General features: G+C 41.9%; 6 protein-coding genes across 6 annotated transcripts in view; 5 read left to right on the top strand and 1 right to left on the bottom strand.

Annotated features, from left to right (window-relative positions):
• Positions 1 to 407: 407 nt before the first annotated feature.
• Positions 408 to 6,965, bottom strand: hspd1 (heat shock 60 protein 1). The gene is made up of 11 exons (XM_018739188.1): positions 6,841 to 6,965; positions 5,168 to 5,343; positions 4,739 to 5,074; positions 4,221 to 4,316; positions 3,788 to 3,881; positions 3,508 to 3,676; positions 3,224 to 3,323; positions 2,837 to 3,082; positions 2,298 to 2,472; positions 1,987 to 2,165; positions 408 to 1,794 (listed from the first exon to the last, which is right to left on the bottom strand). Exons 2-11 carry the CDS (start codon positions 5,339 to 5,341, stop codon positions 1,642 to 1,644), a joined length of 1,722 nt encoding a protein of 573 aa, XP_018594704.1. The 5' UTR covers positions 5,342 to 5,343; positions 6,841 to 6,965; the 3' UTR covers positions 408 to 1,641.
• A 377-nt stretch (positions 6,966 to 7,342) lies between these two features.
• Positions 7,343 to 9,564, top strand: hspe1 (heat shock 10 protein 1). The gene is made up of 4 exons (XM_018739193.2): positions 7,343 to 7,575; positions 8,850 to 9,005; positions 9,088 to 9,177; positions 9,453 to 9,564. Exons 1-4 carry the CDS (start codon positions 7,573 to 7,575, stop codon positions 9,501 to 9,503), a joined length of 300 nt encoding a protein of 99 aa, XP_018594709.1. The 5' UTR covers positions 7,343 to 7,572; the 3' UTR covers positions 9,504 to 9,564.
• A 5,210-nt stretch (positions 9,565 to 14,774) lies between these two features.
• On the top strand, positions 14,775 to 15,398 carry LOC108926458 (histone H1-like). Its single transcript, XM_029250667.1, has one exon. It carries the CDS (start codon positions 14,775 to 14,777, stop codon positions 15,396 to 15,398), a length of 624 nt encoding a protein of 207 aa, XP_029106500.1.
• Positions 15,399 to 16,173: 775 nt separating this feature from the next.
• On the top strand, positions 16,174 to 16,597 carry LOC108926490 (histone H2A-like). Its single transcript, XM_018739192.2, has one exon. The coding sequence runs from the start codon at positions 16,196 to 16,198 to the stop codon at positions 16,580 to 16,582; it is 387 nt and encodes a 128-aa protein (XP_018594708.1). The 5' UTR covers positions 16,174 to 16,195; the 3' UTR covers positions 16,583 to 16,597.
• Positions 16,598 to 17,279: 682 nt separating this feature from the next.
• Positions 17,280 to 17,696, top strand: LOC114909039 (histone H3). The gene has a single exon (XM_018739191.2). The coding sequence runs from the start codon at positions 17,286 to 17,288 to the stop codon at positions 17,694 to 17,696; it is 411 nt and encodes a 136-aa protein (XP_018594707.1). The 5' UTR covers positions 17,280 to 17,285.
• A 1,944-nt stretch (positions 17,697 to 19,640) lies between these two features.
• LOC108926489 (uncharacterized) overlaps positions 19,641 to 20,007 on the top strand; it is a 35,352-nt gene continuing 34,985 nt past the window's right edge. Inside the window, exon 1 of the mRNA XM_029252443.1 lies at positions 19,641 to 19,934. Within this exon, the coding sequence (XP_029108276.1) occupies positions 19,649 to 19,934 (286 nt within the window). The 5' untranslated portion in view covers positions 19,641 to 19,648. The remainder of the gene's footprint in view (positions 19,935 to 20,007) is intronic.

Here is a 20,007-nt window from a genome sequence, read left to right as displayed (position 1 = left end):
GACAAAGTCTGATAATGATTATTACTAGTCATATTAACTAGTCCATTTTAAAATCCATTTTGAAGGATTTGTACATGAGTTAAGGTTGAAGCATCCAGCACCAAAACACAATTAGTTCTTCTAGGCTGATATCCAGCTTCTAGACTGAAGGGGATTCCAATCCAGAGGGGTTGGGGGTCAGGGGTCATTTCCCCAGAAGCCAAAGATAAAATAATAGTAATAAAAAAAAGCACTGTTTAATGAAGTTTACTTGTCAAAGTTAATGTTTTTAATTTGTTCTTTTATTTCTGCACAGTTTACCAATCTGTCTTTTCTTTTTTGATCACAGTGACACATAAGATCAAAGAAATGTTTACACATCTTCAATAAAAATGATCATACTGGTTTGAAAAATCCAGACTTACATCTGATGTACATTCAGCTTTTATTAAATAAAAAATTACACTACATTGTAAAAAACAAAGTTGAATTATCACTGCTGCTTCTTCAAAGGAAAAAAGAAATTAAGAAAAGAATGTCTGTTACATACTGTATTTCAGAGTAACACCTTTAAATCCCCATTCCACAGCTGGACAGATGCACTCAGGTTCATATAACACACAGCTGCAGTATTGATGCCATATGTGTAACGCGCAAGATAAGTGATGAACTGCTGTGAAATGGGGATGTCTAATTCACACCCCCACCACTCAGACCCATCAATTCCCCCCCCCAACACAAAACACAAACAACCTAAGGGTTACAGTAAGGTCAATGAAAATGTTTTAACATGTGAAGGAAGTCACACCACAGTTGTGTAATCAAAGTAATGTTTTCTGAATATTGCCTCTTGGCTACTGCCCAATATAAAAATATCCACTTATTCCTCCTAGCTTCTCTGTAGTTATGGATTAAACATTGGGGCACCTTCCAGGTAAGAGAAGTGGCTGTTTAAGACTTGATAAAAACCACTTTCGAGATAGTTATTTCCACAGTGGGCACAGAGAAGTTAAAGAACCATCACATAACTACTTGACCATATCCCCCTTCACTGCTGTCTGGACTATATGCCTCTATGTTGCCATCTTTCAAAAATGTCTATAAACTACACTGATAAATGATCATTAAGGGATGCCTTCTTCATTAAGTCTTACCAACAACCTTATATTATGGAATGAGTATCCACAAGACATGAAAACTAAGCACAGGTTTAAGAAAAACCACTCCTTGGACTCAAACTGAGGGCTGGCAAGTAAGTAATTTGTTTGTGTGTTAAATTTTTTCAGGTAGAAAAAACACACTTCACAGAAAAAGGCAACTCAAGTAGTGTAATTTAAAATAAGGGGCACAACTGAACCACTGACCAAGAAAATAAGTAACTACCCTTCCCTGTATACAATAAAACTGACAGCTCCTTTGTTACACTGCAAACAGACTCTTGACAAAGCCTTGAAGGTGTGTGTTTGACAGTATGGAGTATGTTCCAAGTTGGATGAGAAAGTAGGGAACTTCCAATACAGGACAGCAGAGGGTCAGAGCTGGTGGGCATGTCTGTTAGGTGAAACTCATTGCCAGTGAGTTTTGGAGGTGGAGAAGACTGGAACAATGTGTCTAGCTGCCCCTTCCACCAACATTAAGTCTGGTTTTGCACTCAGAGGGGCTTTAGAACATGCCCCCACCCATGCCACCCATGCCCCCCATGCCACCAGGCATGGCGGCTTCTTTTTCCTCCTTGGGAATCTCCGTAACAACAGCTTCTGCAGTAGAGAGAAGGGATGCCACACCTGCTGCATCCAGCAAAGCTGTCCTGACAACCTATAGAGAGCCAAAGTCAGTAAGTGATACAGGAAGTCCATGCAGCACAATAGAATTCAAGAATGCATAATGAAAATTACATAGTGCTTTGCTCTCCTTTTCAGTAAGAAGTAAACAGGGCATCCAGTGCTGTTTTAGCATTTGAAACATCGCTGCAAGCACTTTATCCACTTATTGTTCTACTGTACATACCTTAGTGGGGTCAATGATGCCCTTCTCCACCATGTTGACATACTCGCCCTGCAGTGCATCATAGCCAATTTCTGACCCACTCTGCAGGATCTTCTCTACCACCAAAGAGCCCTCAACCCCTGCGTTTTTGGCAATGGTCATTGCTGGGATGCGCAAAGCACGGCGAATGATGTCAATCCCTGTAGACATAGGATTTCAGGATTAAAAAAACAGAAAAGGCATTTCTGTGATTTACAAAGCTAAAAGAAATAACATCCTTCTAATAAAACAGCAAAAATGTTCAGCTTGCAGGAGAATGGCAAGGAACTCACCAATCTTCTGGTCAGAATTGAGGGGTTTGATGTTGTCAAGTGCAGGGATACAGCGCAGCAGAGCACAGCCTCCGCCAGGTACAATACCCTCTTCGACTGCCGCTCGTGTTGCATTCAGAGCATCTGTTACGCGGTCCTTTTTCTCATTCACTTCCACATCACTTGTGCCTCCCACCTGATGCACAATGACAAGCCATTACTGAAACTGTCAAACTTTTTTATGATGAATTACACCTTCATACAACATGAATGAAAATACAAACTGCACCTATCCATTTTGGAAAGGGGGGGGGGGGGAATCTTGGCTGATGCCAGAAGTCTTCCACTATTATCCCAGTAACTGCAGCATGCAACACTGATTAAAACTTGAAACACGAAAGTTACTAGAGATATATTACTACAGCAAAGCAAAATAAGGCACAAAAGCCAATGCCACACAAATTTCTTTCAGTTTATTCTCTGTCAGCAACAGAAAAACACTATTATGCGGAACATCTTTTCTATCTGTACTTCCCAAACCCAGCATATGATACACCGACCTTTATAACAGCTACACCATCAGACAGCTTGGCCAGCCGCTCATTCAACTTCTCCTTCTCATAGTCACTGGTGGTGCTCTCAAGCTGCTCACTGATCTCCGCCACCCGCTTCTCAATGGCAGCTGGGTCCCCACTGCCTTTCAGCAGCATGGTGTCATCCTTGGTCACCAGCACCTCACCCACCCTTCCAAAGTGATGTGCCTGGATATCCTCCACTGCAAGGCCCAGTGCTTCATCACCAAATACCTATAGAGAGAGGAGGGTCTTGAGTATAATGAAGCACCTAATACAAAGTGCTACTGATATTACAAATAAAGTGAGCAAATGTGTGTTTTCCTAGAGTTTCCATAACAATGCATTAACATCAAATGCAAAAACTGAACTCACAGTGCCCCCAGTAGCAACAGCCATGTCCTGTAGTTGGTTCTTTCTGTTGTCTCCAAAACCAGGGGCCTTTACTGCGACAACCTGTAGCCCAACCTTCAGCCTGCAGATACAGTATGATAGTTAATACACATGCTGCCCAGACTCATCTTTGACACTGATCCCCTGTTAATCACTTCATTTAGTTTGTTAACAGACCCTTCAATGACAATTTCATTTAGCATGTACAGTACAATCTACAAATATTTAGGTGATATAGTACATGCAAGAAGGCTAATGAAACAAACCTGTTGAGCACCAGGGTGCTGAGGGCTTCTCCATCCACATCCTCTGCCACAATGACTAGGGGTTTCCGGTGCTGGTTGGCAATCTCAAGGGCAGGGACAATGCTCTGTACACTGGAGATCTTTTTCTCACTTAAAAGCAGATAGGCATCCTGGAATTCACATTTCTGACCTGGGCGCGCACACAGATTTGCAATCAGTATAAAACACAGCTATTGGTAAAGAGGCCTGACAGGCAAGGGTGGCTGAGGCCAATTGAAAAGAGTTAAGGAAGGAGCCTCACCTTTGGCTGTGTTGATGAAGTAAGGGGAGATGTACCCACGGTCAAACTTCAGGCCCTCAATGATTTCCAGCTCATCATGCAGGGTTTTGCCATCCTGGAAGGCAGAGTAAGTATAAGACAAAGATGTACCAATCGACAGTTTTCAATACAATTTAACTACTTTACTAGGGCAGCTAGTAGTGTAGTGGTTAGAGTTGCTGCCTCTGGGAAGCAAGGCTACAGGTTTGAATCCCACCTCCAGCTGTAGTACATGGAGTTCAACAGAAGAAGATAAAGGTACAGTTGGAGAAAAGGCAGTGGGACAAGAAGATACTGACCCTCTGCAAATAGCTACAATGAACCTATACTTAACTGGCCAACACTGAAGTTGATATTGCTGAGTATAGACAAATTATAGCACACCATTGACAGATTTAGAAAAATAAGGACTCACCTTTACGGTGATCACCCCCTTGCGGCCAACTTTCTTCATGGCATCAGAAATAATGCTACCAATCTCAAAGTCACCGTTTGCAGAAATAGTGGCCACCTGGAAAGGTGAAATGCATGTTCATTACAATGAAGTCACACTCATCTCAGTAAGGTACTAAATTGTAGTGAACCTATAAACATATTTTGTGTTCCCAAGAATTCTTTGACAATTATATACACAAATCATGTTGGTGAACACCTTTTACAATGCAAGTACTTTTTATCTCCACACTTTGAAACAAATAAACACCAAGTGTCAGTGTCCTGTTGCTGCTGTAGTTTAGTACTATTTTCATTGGGATTGATGAAGTTTAGTCTACCTGTCCAGGTGTTAAGTAAATATTATTAATGATTGAACTAAGCAATGTATGTTTCATTATGTGTACAGAGTTGAACCATTTAGTTTTGAAGAACATTTTAATATAATCAACTATTTTGCTAATGTGTGACATTGACTCTCACAGACTATTGACCACTAACCTGCGCAATCTCCTCAGGAGTGGTGACAGGCTTGGAGAGTTTCTTGAGCTCACTGATGACAGTCTCTACAGCCTGCATGACACCACGCCTGATCTCCACAGGGTTGGCACCCTTGCTAATGGTATCAAAGCCCTCCTTTGCAATGGCCCGTGCCAGCACTGTAGCGGTAGTGGTACCATCCCCAGCCTCTTCATTTGTGTTGTTAGCTACATCCTGAACCAGTTTGGCACCGATGTTCTTGTATTTGTCCTTGAGGTCAATGCTCTTGGCTACGGTCACACCATCCTTAGTAACCTTGGGGCTACCCCAGCTCTGTTCGATGATGACTGTGCGGCCCTGCGGGGAAGAAACAACACATGATTATGCAAAGTCCTGCTTTTCAAGTCTTTTATTAAGGTTACAATATGCACACAAAAAGTCCTTTGCTACCTTGGGCCCCATGGTGACAGCAACAGCATCAGCCAAAAGGTCCACACCCTGCAGCATAAGGGCACGGGCATCTGCTCCAAATTTAACATCCTTAGCATAGGCACGGGTGAGGTGGGGGGCCAGTGCCCTGCACACTGGTCGCACCTGTCTCATTACACTGGGCAAACGGAACATTTCTGCAAGAGGGAGAACAAAAGGTTTTACCGTTATCTCAAGGAAGTAACCCACAAAACATTGTTGAACAACCCACAAGGCATGAGACACCCAAAAAGTGGATACACAGTCTACAAAAATCTTGTTAGCCTTAGAACTACTTAAAGATTATTTTACTCCAGAAGTTATCTGACAAAATCCATGTGGGTATTTCAGGACTCATCACTCCTAGCAGACAAATTTGAGAACTCAGATCAGTTTAAACAGGTATTCACAGCGCATTTAATTAACAACTTTACAAACCACATTCAAGGGATAATATCAGTGATCGGGGAACTGCTGCTCCTTAAGCAATAACGTAGACATACAGAAGTACTTAGTGGGCCATGAGAAGATGTGGTTACCTAACCTTTTCTTTTTTTTTTTTTTTTAAGGTACTTTTTTTTGAAACACATACTGCAACTTAGTACCATATACTTAATTTGTGTCTTATCGGATGTTTGTCCTTGGATATTCTGAAGTGCAAATGAGTATATTAAAAATGTATTTTCGGTTGATTTATACAAAGGATAATTCCCATGATTAATTTAAAAAGGGTCAAACCTACTGGAATGTAACATAAATAAAACTTATTCAAACACAAAAAAAAAACAAGGCACCCCAATAAAAAGAAAATTGCTAGTAAAATTAAGAGCTTCTACAATAAAATACATAAAAACTTTTGACTTATCAATATTCTATCACAGCAGAACATGACGAGCAAGAACAGCCTTCGCGCTTTTCGTCCGCACGTGCAGCGCATCACAAGGTCACGACTACAGTGCGCATGAACGGAAGTGACGAAAACGAGTCAGCCTTTCCCCGTTACACACGAGAATCTTCCTCTCATACCCTGCCGATCAGTGCACCACGCCGCCCAGTCTCAGGCAATTGAAAATGCCGTATTATGTAGTGTCACGTTTAATATGGGATAGCCGTTTTATTTTTTTAGACGTTTTGATGAAAATAAAAGAATATATGTAGAGTGCAAACTGAAAGCGCAGTAATTCAATGCAATATGAATAAGATAAAGTTTATAAATTAACCTAAGCCTTGTATTTTCCTGATGTTAGCGAGTGAAAATGTTACGATCGGACACTAAAAAATAGCTGGATTTACAACCCCAAATGATTCCCTACAAATTAAATAAAACCCACATTTCCAAAAAAGTACTTAAAAAAAATATTATCGTATTGCTTTGCAAATGCTATATAATATAGTTCCCTTATAAGTTTTATTTTATAAGCGTGTTATGACACATTATCATTACTAGGAACTAGCCAATCACCCGAAGCCTTGGGCTAGTCCTTTCCGAAACACGCATCATGCTGGAGATACTAGTAGACTAGTAATGCTGCGGAGAATGTATGTAGTGTCTACAAGCATGCCATGCACTGCCAAATATTTAGAATTTAGAACTTGACATCGAGCGTATATAAAACATTTCGGTACATTTTATAAAAATAAAGACGATTACTTACTGAAAGGTAAAGTTAGCGAGGACGGTTTTAGTCGTGCTGACTGCTTGACTGTCAGAAGGAGCTGTAAGTCGAACAGAATGAACTTGCAGTGCGCGTAGGTTCTGAACTGGAGCCCACGTGGGTTTTTCTATCCGGGTAATAGTCTTTCTAGCCCGGAAACCTGCATATTGCTGTGATGATCAACACACGAATTCACCAAACACGTTCCGAACGAAACTAACGGACCCCAAGAAATATACGACTCACAATCATTGTGTGGATTAAGAATGATTCTGTGCCTGTATTAATATTACTTCAAAATTTCAAATACAGTAGTGTAGTTTCCTTTGCTTTCATACGTCATACATGTTCCGGGGCTAAATTTCCAGAAGTTTCTCTCAGTTCATTGGAGGAAAAAAATGTCAGGGATGTCAAAGTTCGATCTTGTGCAATATTTATGAAATGTTCAAAAATGTGTAATGATGTAAAATGCTAAGCAAAATAATCCAGCTGAACGATGTAATAGTACTGGGTAACGTAACTGTGTCAACAGGATAAACACTGCAGTGTTCTCATAGTATTACAAAAGTGTCTAGAATATTCTCGATTGCACAGGAAAAAAAAAAAAAGAATTGGTTTGAAGGTCGCGCATGCGCCGTTCTCATCTTTCTTCACGTGGAAATTTCTTGAATCTCATTCACACCGCAAGACTTACAGTAAAAATCTCTAGGCTGATATCCTGGGTACATCACAATGGTAAGGAGTATGCGTAGACTTATATTTTAAGAAAGGAATTATTGAATTAGTTCCGAAATGAAAGTAATTCAGAAAGATTGTGTCCACTAGATTTCTTAGTTATCTCGTCGCTAATTCGTCGTGTTGTCTGAGCTGAAGAATCAGAATGAGCCTGACTCAGTTTGGGTAGAAAAACTTAATAGTTAAATCTGCTAAGCCATGAGAATACTGCGGTGCTCTAACTATGGTGTGTTGCATCAGTCTTAAACCTTTTTTAATTCTTCTTTTTTTTAAATTCAGTGAGTGTTATTGTTATTGGTCGTTTGGTATTTTTAAAGTATCGGAATTCGACGGGCTGCATCATCATGATGTATTTAGTAATCATGAGCTTATTTAATTCACATAATCTAAAGCATGTGTCTAACTGTTAAGCAGCTATTATGTATTTTCTATAAATTCTTGACATGAGACATTTTGTTTAAATTCGCCTTCTTGTGCTTTTAATTATACATAATCATGTCGTTGGATGAACTCACACGTCCTTCCTGTAGCAGAAGCACATGGCACGTGCTCTCGAGGTTAAAGATAAAAATGCCATTTGTTTTACCTCCTTGTCATAGCCAGGCCCACCGCCTTCTTTTCAGGCCATCACACAGTTGAGTTATTATAATATAATAATATAGACTAGTGAATGCATGTGACGAAAACAGCTCTTCGAGAAAATTAAAGAGAAAATTGTGCTTAACTTTGCTTACACTTACCTTTTCAGCAGTTGGATTTACAGTTAGAGGGCACTGCTTCTGTGATCACTTTCAGCTGCTTTTGGTCAACAAGTTATACTCAATACTGTATCCAAAGGTGATGGTGTGTAGGGATTTTGAAGAGTGCCTTTACCCTTGATGATCAAATACTGAAAATATGTAGAGAACCCCCTTGACCTTTAACCCCTACAAAATCAACAGAGCCAAGGTTCGACTTTCTAAATTCTTTTTCACAAATGACCTTCATTGAAGGTCATGCGTCTGCACAGCTGATCTCCCCCCCATTTTTTAAACCATTTTAATTGCAAGTTATGTGTTCAATTTAATGTATGCAACATTGTTTCTCCTTTTATGAACTAAAAGTTTATTAAATGTTCAACTAAAGTTGCATGTTTGCGGTGAGTTTTGGTCGTTACAGTAATGAAAGTTCTTCGACTTTGTCGTCTTTAAGGCAGGGTGGTTTTTATAAAATTATACAACATTTAAGATGGTTTCATAATGCTTTTTTTTTTCCCCACATCAAATTGTCTGCAGGCATTCAGGAGATTTCTCCCAATGTTTGACCGTGTTTTGGTGGAGCGTCTAGCTGCAGAGACAGTGACAAAGGGCGGAATCATGCTGCCAGAAAAGTCCCAGGCTAAAGTGCTGCAGGCCACCGTGGTGGCAATTGGGCCTGGGGCTGCCGATAAGGTGATACCTTCTGTCTTTTCTATAAGGCACCAAGGAGCTTTATGGCCTTCTTTTGATTCATTCACTCTCTTTTGTCTTTCAGAGCGGTCGGCTGCAGCCAGTTAGCGTAAAAGTTGGGGAGAAGGTCCTACTGCCTGAGTATGGGGGAACAAAAGTGACTCTAGATGATAAGGTATGTGCAAAATGACTTTTATAGGTCATTTATTTATTTATACATATTGATTATACATGTAAGGGATGTTTTTTCTCTGAAGTGACTTACAGTGTTAGGATTCTTCAGTAATCTGCTTACGATGACTAGCCCCTATGCCACTTGCTGACCATATGCCATTTTTCCTGTAAAGATTTTACACTTGACTGCAGCTAACCCTAGCTAGAAGGGAAAAAAAGTATTTGAAGTATTTATTCTGAAATCTGTAATGGTCATCAACAAATTGTCTTTTTCAGGAATACTTCCTCTTCCGTGATGGGGATATCCTTGGCAAATATGTTGACTGATGTGATTTCAGTTGAATTATTGACAAATGAGTCCTCTTCACGTGTACAAGAATAGAATGTCTAATTTTTTGTAATTCTGTTGTAAATAAGGATTGTTTTCTTACCAAAATAAAAGAACTCTTCAAATGTTTTTTCTGCCTTTTTTTTAATAAGCTAAAAAAACAAGACCATATCAGCAATGTTCAATTAATACAAAAAAGCAAACATTATACATCAGTTAAAACTATAGATACTAATCATGACAGCTCTATTTCACCTTAAGTCATCTGACAGCCAAGAACTCCACAAATCATACATTCAAAAACACAATTAAAAATGCATTTTTGGTTTATATATTCACAAGGGATAATTCCCATTAAAAGGGATCAAAGATACTGAACTCTGGACATTGTGTCAGTACTCCAGAAAGTCATCAAGTACCAATAAAAAGTACTCAGGACTTTCAGTATCTGTGATCAATGTTATATATTAAAATCACTGATACAGCATGTTTACTTCTCACACTTCTCTACTGAAGTATTTTATCTTTTGTTTTAATCCTGATTGCTTCATGAGCCCCAAACATGTGGTGGATGTGGACATCTCTAGACATAAATATATATTCTTTGAAGCACTTTGTGATTTCCTGTTGATGGCAATATTCTTTGCACCGCTTTGGCTGAATCTCAGTTGTATTCAAATATTTTACTTCAGTGGTTGCAGGAGTCCTTGCTATTCTTCCATGTGATCAGGCCTGCTCTGCAGTTAGGAGGTATTTTGCCCTATTCTTGTACACACAACTATTATTTCAAGTATATTTTAGGATGTCTCGCATGAATGGCCTGCTTCTGATTGCGTCACAGTGTTTCAATGGGACTGAGGTCAAGAGTCCAACTTGGCCATCGTAAAATTACAATCTAAAACTGACCATTCTGTTTCAGTTATTCCGTTTAAAGAGTTATACCTATGTTTACATTTATTCCTATGTTTTTCGTCAGTGTCATGTTGCCAGATCCAATTTCTTTTGAGTTTTATACCACAGACGTGTGCCTTGGCATTCTACTGTATAATTTCCTACTAAATTTGGAAAAAGGTTTTCGTATTGCAAGCAGTACTTTATTTTCTCCACACAAAGCACTCTGTGTGTTTAGAGCTTTGTTCGAGTCGTGACTGAACATCCAGGTTGACTTTAGTAAATCTGACTTTTATGAAAACTCATTAGTAAAATATTAATCAGCTGCGTTGGTGTTCTAAATTACCCACAGAGTGTGGCTGGCGACCCATCCAGGCGAAACCTAGCTAGTAGTGTAGTGTTTAGAGTTGCAGTCTTTAGACCCAAAAGGTCCCATGTTTCATTCCACCTCCGGCTGCAGTACCCTTGAGCAATGTACTTACCCAAAATTGCCCTGATTTATAAATTGATAAATAATTGTAAGTCTCTTTGGAAAAAAGCATTAGCTAAATGTAATCTTGTACTCTGTGCTTCTGGGTTTGGCTCTGGACCTCTGTAATCCTGTCTCAGACAAACAGTAGTGAATTTATGACACCAAGTACATTGTTGCAGCAGTAGGAGGAGTTGTGGCTCTCCCATAATGTATTGCTTCTCTGCCTTTTGGCTCAGATCAACATAATACTGGTAATTTTAGCTGTGGGAAGAGTGGAACCAAACATGGGACTGTGGGTGGCATGACTGATGCTTTCTCAGGAGGAAGCTCTGCCTCCTACTAGGGTTTAATTTTATTTTGGGGATTCTGCGTGAGCCTAAGGTGTAGGGCTTTGGGTGGCTTGTCCTTCCTGGGGAGATTTGCTGCTGTTTTTCCAGAACATGAAGATGAGAGGAAAATTCTGCGTATCTGGATTGGGTATAGACTGCGGAGCCAGATCAGTCTTCCCATCCTCCGGCATACTTTGCCTTCAGCAAGGGTAAAGACCACCTAGATTATTAGTGTCATCCTCACTCTTCCCTTTTGTATTTTTGCCAGACACACACAGCCAGTGAGCATAAATACATGATATGCCAGCAGTCTTTGGAGAGCAGCCACCAGCCCAAGGACTGTGTAGGCTTTCATTGCTGGGCCCCAGGAGAAGGGATCACCTCTTTCACCATTGTGCCCAGCACAAGCCTTCCTACGTTTGTGTGGTGCTGGCTAATGTAGCTTGAAGTGGGATGGCGGAAGGACCGTGGCATCGTAAAGCAGCGCTATGGGACAGAGGGGAGCAGTGGGGGGATGGGTTGTCTGTGGCCAGTGCTGATGGGTCATTTTCTCATGACACTTTTGTGGGGTCTTTTGCTCTTGGTACCAGAGAATTTAGGGATATTAGTAATTGATTTTTTTTTTAATTTCAACACCAAAAGAAACAACTATGCAAAATTACAAAAATTACAACAATGAATAACATTGCATTGTCAAACATTTTTTTTTGTCAATATATTCCACTCAGATTATAAAATTCAAACTACTCAACAGTCTATCTTGCCTTCTTATTCTTGATATGTCATAGGGTTAAACCATTGTTCTAATTCCGTTTTTAGAATTGTAAGAATAGGTTTAGAATTTGTCCATTTTTATTGTGAATATGATATTTACTGAAAACTATACAGACTTAGAGGGGGGCGTGGTGGTGCAGTGGGTTGGACCGGGTCCTGCTCTCCGGTGGGTCTGGGGTTCGAGTCCCGCTTGGGGTGCCTTGCAACGGACTGGCGTCCCGTCCTGGGTGTGTCCCCTCCAGCCTTACGCCCTGAGTTGCCGGGTTAGGCTCCGGTTCCCCACGACCTGTATGAGATAAGCGGTTCAGAAAGTGTGTGTGTGTGTGTGTGTGTGTGTGTGTGTGTGTGTGTATACAGACTTATTAAAAAAACATTTTTATTAATGTTGTTTTGCTGAAACACATGGATAATGCTATCTATGCTGTTGTATGCGTTTGTGTTTTACTGTATATTGAAAAACAGAGTGGCATTAGAGATTGAAACTGGACATACAGATAAGGCTGAAGGTTTTTTCTTCCTTGGATTTTGTTGGATACATCTGATTTGAAATTATATTCTGTTTTACATGCTTTCAATTCTTACAATTTAAAGTCCCACAGATTTAGACACACACTTTAACTGAAAGCACTTGTTCCAAGTGGGGTCGCGACGAGCCGGAGCATAACCCGGCACCACAAGGTGCAAGGCTGGAGGGGGAGGGGACGCCAGTGCATCGCAGAGCACCCCAAGCACCCAAGCAGGACTGGAACCCCAGATCCCACTAGAGAGCAGGCCTGAGCCAAGCCCGCTGCACTACCGCACCATCCCCGATTTATTCTGCTATATTTGGTTTCTCAGTGTTTTTGTGTGTAATAGTATGTATAATCAATTTAAAAAGGAAGATGAGACTGTTTCAGGCAAATAATCTGTCAGATATTATGGTGTAAAGTGCTTTTATAGTATGTATCGTGGGGATGAGGCTGTGTCTTGCTCTTTTGTTGTAGTCGGTATTTGAATTTAATAACTTTATTGAATTTTACACCCCTGCTGAACATCAGCTGGGGGATATTGTGCCGTGATTCTTGATCCTTGCATTGTTTGGTGTGTCGGAGAACTATGCGTGTGATGTTCAACCATGCGAAGGTGCAATACAGCTTGTGTTGTCACAGTCCCGTTTGCGGAGCCCTCCTTTAACAGCAACAGTATGGTCAACATCGGTTTTTAGTACACGTAGACGCTCTCTGTTGAGGATACGATGTGCTTTAGCACTTTACTACAAGACTTGAATCGATTAGGTTTGTTTGCAGCTGAAATATACAACCCTGGGCAACACGCCAAAGGGGAGAGGAACTCTGGCAACTCTAAGGTACAAGTTTTGAATATAAATGTCTGCTTATGCATGACATTCATTCTAGATGCGGCTTTTCCAAAACCTGGACATTGAGACACCACTGCCTGCATCTGGCTACAAACGAATTCACTGGAATTGAAATGTGCACTGACTACGCACTGTATAATCCAAAGTAATTTACAGTATTTAGTAATGTGTCACCAGCAGCTGGACCAGTTTCTGTTTTCACCTCTATGCACATATTACCTCCACATGCTGACATACATGCCTGCTGTAAGCAATTAAGCTATGCTATTTCCATGTCATCGTAGCAAAATCAGAATGTGGCTGTTCTGGCATGGGTGCCTGGGTACTTTTCTTGTGGGTGCGGTACACGTGTTTTAAATCTGGTATTTGAACCACTCTTTGGTGAAGGGTTTTAAAGCCCCAGGTTCCTTGTCATAATGGATATCTACATTTTGCTGTTAAATTCCGATGTTTATTACTCAAGATGTTTGGAGAAGTAAGCTCTGTCATGTTTGTGTTGGGAAATGTTTTTATAATGAAATGTGAGGATGTTGTTTAATGTTTGTGATGTGGAACATTGGAAGTTTTATTTCTGTTCTTATGGTATTGAATAAAGTATGGAAAAGAGAAAAAAAAAAAAATCCATATCATCGTTTGTATGTAACAGGTGCTTTTTGGATCTACATTTTAGTCAGGTGATGGTAAAAATCATATTTCTGGGGACAAACTGCCTGCTTGAACCTGCCTCCAAATACAAGGACTGATGTCTTTAGGCGTAAAGTACTTTAGGAGCGATAAGACACGGAGTAGTATTAAGCAGTGCTTCGAAAATGTTTGATTCGGCTTTTTGTTCGGTGTATAAAAATGGGTGTAAACTAGAAAAAAAAAAAGATTTCGATACATTGCGATGATGTGTTTAAACTGTTAAAACCTCCTTTCGTGTCAAGGTTACATTACATGTGTTTCGTACGTTGACAGAAACTCGGATTTCGGTATCACACGTTGACATTCGACACTTGGTAACACAACTGTGATTTAGACAAAGGCCTTTTGTCGGAAGTGTAGCACTGATTGCATTATTATAATAAGACTGTCTCGTTTAATTCGTAAACGACGGGATGAAATGGAACACATACGGCCTTATATATGAGCTCCGAGAGCGCGCTTTCATGGCATTTCAGAAGTGAACAGCCTGAAGTACAGGGGGAGGCTTGAATTTACATTGAACGCGAAGTCGCCGTCTGAATTCTACGTATGTTTTGTCCCGTAACAAATGTCACGAACGGATTTGGGAAGGATCTCGAGGAGAAGAAAACACAAGTGGAGAACTCGGCTCGGAGCTCGAGAGGAACGGCGGCGGGCTGCTTGAGTCTACAAGGTTCTCAATCATTGTTTAAGGGCCGCCTCCGGGCGCGCGCTCAGCTCTCAGAACAACTCCGCTCTCAGTGTGAAAAGAAGGAAGAAGCAAATGGCAGAAGTCGCTCCAGCTCCAGCAGCCGCCGCTCCGGCTAAAGCTTCCAAGAAGAAGGCTGCGTCCAAGCCTAAGAAGGCGGGTCCCAGCGTCGGGGACCTGATCGTGAAAGCCGTCTCGGCCTCCAAGGAGCGAAACGGCGTGTCTCTGGCCGCCCTGAAAAAGGCTCTGGCGGCAGCAGGCTACGATGTGGAGAAGAACAACTCCCGCGTCAAGCTGGCAATCAAAAGCCTGGTGACCAAAGGCATTCTGGTCCAGACCAAAGGGACCGGCGCCTCTGGCTCGTTCAAGCTGAACAAGAAGCAGGCGGAGGCCACCAAGAAGAAGCCGGCCAAGAAGGAGGCTCCGAAAGCCAAGAAGCCAGCCGCAAAGAAGCCTGCCGCGGCCAAGAAGCCCAAGAAGGTGGCTGCGAAGAAAGCCGCCTCCTCCGCCAAGAAGTCCCCGAAGAAGGCGAAGAAGCCCGCTGCGGCAGCTAAAAAGGCGACCCCTAAGAAAGCTAAGAAGCCGGCAGCGGCCAAGAAGGCGACCAAGAGCCCCAAGAAGGCAAAGGCGGCAGCCAAGCCCAAAGTGGCAAAGCCCAAGAGCAGCAAGGCTAAGAAAGCGGCTCCTAAAAAGAAGTGAACACGCTCTTTTCGCAGTATTCATAAAAGGCTCTTTTAAGAGCCACCACGTGGTTAATATGGAGAGAAATTTTCCTGCATATTACTTTCAATAACATAAAAGTGTTACATGCTGATGTGTGCAACACACGATTTCCCTTATGTCATTAATTGAAGTACTATATGTTACCCTCTTTAAAAGCATTCCTTTCGCGACGGGCTAAGAGAGAAACAAAGGTGAGTCGGTTGAATAATATTTTTTGTCTGTAGTAGGTGATTAGGACGTTTTGAGATTGATTTATTCACTGAATATGTGAAAGAACGTTTTATGACCGAGTATTAAAACTCAAAGTAATACCAACAACGCTAAAAATAAGGCATCTTCACACACTGGCTGAAACCGCTTGCCCTAAGCGGGGTAGCAGCGAACCGAAGCTCAACCCGGCAACACAGAGGGCGCGAGGCTGGAGGGGGAGGGGACACACACAGAACGGGACGCCAGTCCGTCGCAAGGCACTCCAAGCAGGACTCGAGCCCCGGACCCAGCCAAGCCCACTGCGCGACCGGACCCCCTTAAAATATTCACAAATTGCTAATTTTCTCAAACTAAATTACTCATGCAGCTATTTCTGTTCCGTAGAACGCAAAGGAATGGAGGAGTCTGAGAGCAAAAACTGTTCTTCATACTGATTGGATGATGTTATTTCATGCGCCTATCCAATCAGCGACAGAGTCGTTCGTATAAATTTGCTTTGTTTGGCAAGAGCTCAGCTACAATTTCAATTTTCCGTGTGAGGAAGAACGCTCCAGTGTATAATAATGAGTGGACGTGGAAAAACCGGTGGGAAAACAAGAGCTAAGGCTAAGACCCGTTCATCTAGAGCTGGACTGCAGTTTCCAGTCGGCCGTGTTCACAGGTTGCTGCGCAAAGGCAACTATGCTGAGCGCGTTGGTGCTGGAGCCCCAGTTTACTTGGCTGCTGTGCTCGAGTACCTGACTGCTGAAATCCTCGAGTTGGCTGGCAATGCTGCCCGGGACAATAAGAAAACGCGCATCATTCCCCGCCATCTGCAGCTCGCTGTCCGCAACGATGAGGAGCTGAACAAATTGCTGGGAGGCGTCACGATCGCCCAGGGTGGCGTGCTTCCTAATATTCAGGCTGTTCTTTTGCCTAAGAAAACGGAGAAGACTGTCAAGACTAAGTAAATCTGTCTTTAAAGCTGTTCGACTGAAAAGGCTCTTTTAAGAGCCGCCTACATTCTTTCTAAAAGAGCAGGTGCCTGTGTACACAAGTTTACTTAGACGAATATCTGCATACCAGTACAGGTTGACGGAAAAGTCATTTATTTTCTGTGAAACTGCATGCTAACTTATTAGAGGGTCGGTCTCCGTGAAATTACCTAAAATATCAAAAAACTTGCAAGGATATAGATAACTAGAAAGGTGAAACAACGTTTCTAAGTTAAGCCGCACTGTTTTAGTGTTTCGCGTAGTCCCCTGGGATGTCTTTAGCAATAAACAACAGTTTAAACACTATGGTTAGACAAACGTGGATGTACGCCGCTTTGGAGAAAAGCGTCTGCTAAACGAATATATGTAAACGTGAAATCATCTATATAGTTAGTGATAAATCCGTTTAAAACTAAGCATATTTTGCCATGTAGCCATGTCTTGTTTCCATTATCGATTTTATGTTGTATATAATCATAAAAGCATCGAATGTCGGATTTTTTTTTTTTTTTTTTTATGCGCGGCAGAAATTCACCAATGAGATCCGTGTTTTTGTTCAGTACTTGACCAATGACAAAGCAGTATGAGTTTATCCAATCGGAGAATCTCTGATGGGCTTATAAGAGCACGCTCCGTAGAACCTTCAGTTAGAGGAAAGTTCTTTTGACTAGTTCTTGTGATGGCTCGTACTAAGCAAACCGCTCGCAAATCTACTGGTGGCAAAGCTCCCAGGAAGCAGCTTGCTACCAAGGCTGCACGCAAAAGTGCCCCAGCTACGGGCGGCGTGAAGAAACCTCACCGTTACAGGCCCGGCACGGTAGCTCTGAGAGAGATCCGCCGCTACCAGAAATCCACGGAGCTGCTGATCCGCAAGCTGCCGTTCCAGCGCCTGGTGCGAGAAATCGCCCAGGACTTCAAGACTGATCTTCGTTTCCAGAGCTCTGCTGTCATGGCTCTGCAGGAGGCTAGCGAGGCTTACCTGGTTGGTCTGTTTGAAGACACCAACTTGTGCGCTATTCACGCCAAGAGGGTGACCATCATGCCCAAAGACATCCAGCTAGCCCGTCGTATCCGGGGAGAGCGCGCTTGAAGTTCCCGTTGCAGACACTCGTCACAAAGCCCAAAGGCTCTTTTAAGAGCCACTTCAATTCTGCCATAAAAGAGCACGTGTTTCGTTTATTGTGTTAGTAGTTTTAAAAACAACTTGTAGCATAGTCTGTAAATTAAATGTAAATTATTTTGAGGTCTTGTTCATAAGGGTGCGTGAGATCAGCGGCAGCAGTAATATGACTGCTGTACTTGGCTGTAGTAGTTTTCTGCCTCAAAAGAGCAACACTTTTATTAGCTGTATTAATACAGCTGAGTAGTGTGTTAATGCCACTAGTAGTGTAGTGATATCTTATACTTTTAGACCAAAAGGTCCTACACTAAACTGTTATGCTCTTGAGCAAGATGCTAATCTTGAATCACTTCTCTAAAATGATTAGACTATAAATGGGTTAAGGTAATGTGCAGCCATTCAACTACTATGTTCTATGTAACTACTTGTATACTATTATTTTGTAATGTAGTATGACTATTTTGTTGTATTTCAGCAAGATTTAATTGTTATACTCTTACCAGTTATATCAAAGGCCTTCCATTAAAAGACAAAAAGGGGGATGGCTAAGGTGTCCCAGGAACATGAATATACATTGGAGTAAGGGGGATTGAATGAGCTTCGATCACTTGAATCTTGGATGCACATGAAGGGTAGGCAAGGGAATACTAGTTTTCTGTAGGGCCGGTTTAGTAGTGGTGGTGTCCTAGCAGGTCTGAGTACTACACTCCCTTCTCCTGGATATCTAGAAAGATTATGTCTATAGCCTGGAAGTTAACTATAATTGGGATCACTTTTTGAACTACAGGGAGTTAGGTTTCAGCTACCAGGAATTCCAATGGGCTCCTTCTGTCCTTACACCAGATATAGCTCTATTGCTGCTTTTAGCTTCTGTTAAACTTCAGTCATGAATGTAAATGATAATGGAGAGGAGGGCAGCCTTGGAAGCAGCTACTTCCGAAAGGTAATATGTCTGACAACAGGCCCTTTGTATCCACTTGTTTGAGAGGTTTAGAATATTTAAAAAAGCATACATGGGGCAACATGGCAGCACTGAGTAGCGCTGCTGTCATGCGAGAGGATGTGACCCTGCTCAGTTTGCATGTGCTCCCCATGTCTGCATGGGTTTTCTCTGGGTGCTCTGGTTTGCTCCAACAGTCCATGCTCTTCAGGTTCACTCAGTGTGTGAGTGACAGAGAGAGAGTGTTCCACTGATGTACAGATGAGTGACCCAGTGTAAGTAGTGTATCTAGCAGTGTAAGTCACCTTGGTGAATAAGGTGTGTGGGCTGGTAACACTGCATAGAGCTCATTGAAAGTTGCTTTGTAGAAAAGTGTCTGCTAAATAAATCTAAATGTAAAAACCCAAGTATTCTCATAAAGTCACACGCTCACTATTCGTAACCGGTTGGCCAAGAAAGGGTCACAGTGGTCTGCAGGTTATCTTGGAAGCGCAGTATTAGTCGTGTCAGGGTAGCACGCGTTTAAATACAAAGGAAAATTTGATGCTGCAATTTAACGTAAAGTACACGTTTGGGCTTTTGGAGGAAACCGCAGCGATTCGGAAAAGCGCAAGAAAACAGTGTTTTCCTTATGCTTGTATTTAATTAAACTTCATTAAATAAGCGCATGCCCATAAAAAAGTGTCACAGTAATCTGATTGACAGGCTAGTTCATAGATAGGGACGCAAAAGGTTGTTAATTTCAAAACGCAGGGAATAAAGAGAGAATCAAATCCGTAAATCTGAATTAAAAATATCTGTTTCAATAGACAATGGGCACATAGTTCACGTACCCATTGTTTTACGCGGATGAAGGGGCAGCCGGTTTGTTCAGTCTGGTCTCAATTAGGTCGTCTTAGCTCGGATAATAGACTGCAGTTGGCAGCATGACCGCACTTCGCTTGTTTTTCTACAGTAAGAAGTGAGGTTGTTGATTTACGCGATGTCTGGGCGTGGAAAAGGAGGTAAAGGTCTTGGCAAGGGAGGCGCTAAGCGTCACAGGAAGGTTCTTCGTGATAACATCCAGGGAATCACAAAACCCGCTATTCGCCGCTTGGCTCGCCGTGGTGGTGTAAAGCGTATTTCCGGCCTGATCTACGAGGAGACTCGCGGTGTCCTGAAGGTGTTCCTGGAGAACGTTATTCGTGATGCTGTTACTTACACCGAACATGCCAAGAGGAAGACCGTTACTGCTATGGATGTTGTTTATGCGCTGAAGCGTCAGGGTCGCACTCTGTACGGCTTCGGAGGTTAAGATCCTCACTAACATAAAAACATACCCCCCCCCAAGGCTCTTTTAAG

The sequence above is a fragment of the Scleropages formosus genome, chromosome 1 (genome assembly GCF_900964775.1).
Source record: "Scleropages formosus chromosome 1, fSclFor1.1, whole genome shotgun sequence".
NCBI lineage: Eukaryota > Metazoa > Chordata > Actinopteri > Osteoglossiformes > Osteoglossidae > Scleropages > Scleropages formosus.
This window is presented reverse-complemented; position numbering and strand designations above follow the sequence as displayed.

Excerpts from the sequence above, each read along its gene's own strand:
- hspd1 (XM_018739188.1), bottom strand. The coding sequence starts at position 5,341 with ATGTTCCGTTTGCCCAGTGTAATGAGACAGGTGCGACCAGTGTGCAGG. Across the intron at positions 4,317-4,738 it reads CTCCTGAGGAGATTGCGCAG|GTGGCCACTATTTCTGCAAA; the intron begins GTTAGTGGTCAA and ends TCACCTTTCCAG. Across the intron at positions 2,166-2,297 it reads CAATTCTGACCAGAAGATTG|GGATTGACATCATTCGCCGT; the intron begins GTGAGTTCCTTG and ends CTATGTCTACAG.
- hspe1 (XM_018739193.2), top strand. Across the intron at positions 9,006-9,087 it reads GGCCTGGGGCTGCCGATAAG|AGCGGTCGGCTGCAGCCAGT; the intron begins GTGATACCTTCT and ends TTTGTCTTTCAG. Across the intron at positions 9,178-9,452 it reads AAGTGACTCTAGATGATAAG|GAATACTTCCTCTTCCGTGA; the intron begins GTATGTGCAAAA and ends TGTCTTTTTCAG.
- LOC108926458 (XM_029250667.1), top strand. The coding sequence starts at position 14,775 with ATGGCAGAAGTCGCTCCAGCTCCAGCAGCCGCCGCTCCGGCTAAAGCT.
- LOC108926490 (XM_018739192.2), top strand. The coding sequence starts at position 16,196 with ATGAGTGGACGTGGAAAAACCGGTGGGAAAACAAGAGCTAAGGCTAAG.
- LOC114909039 (XM_018739191.2), top strand. The coding sequence starts at position 17,286 with ATGGCTCGTACTAAGCAAACCGCTCGCAAATCTACTGGTGGCAAAGCT.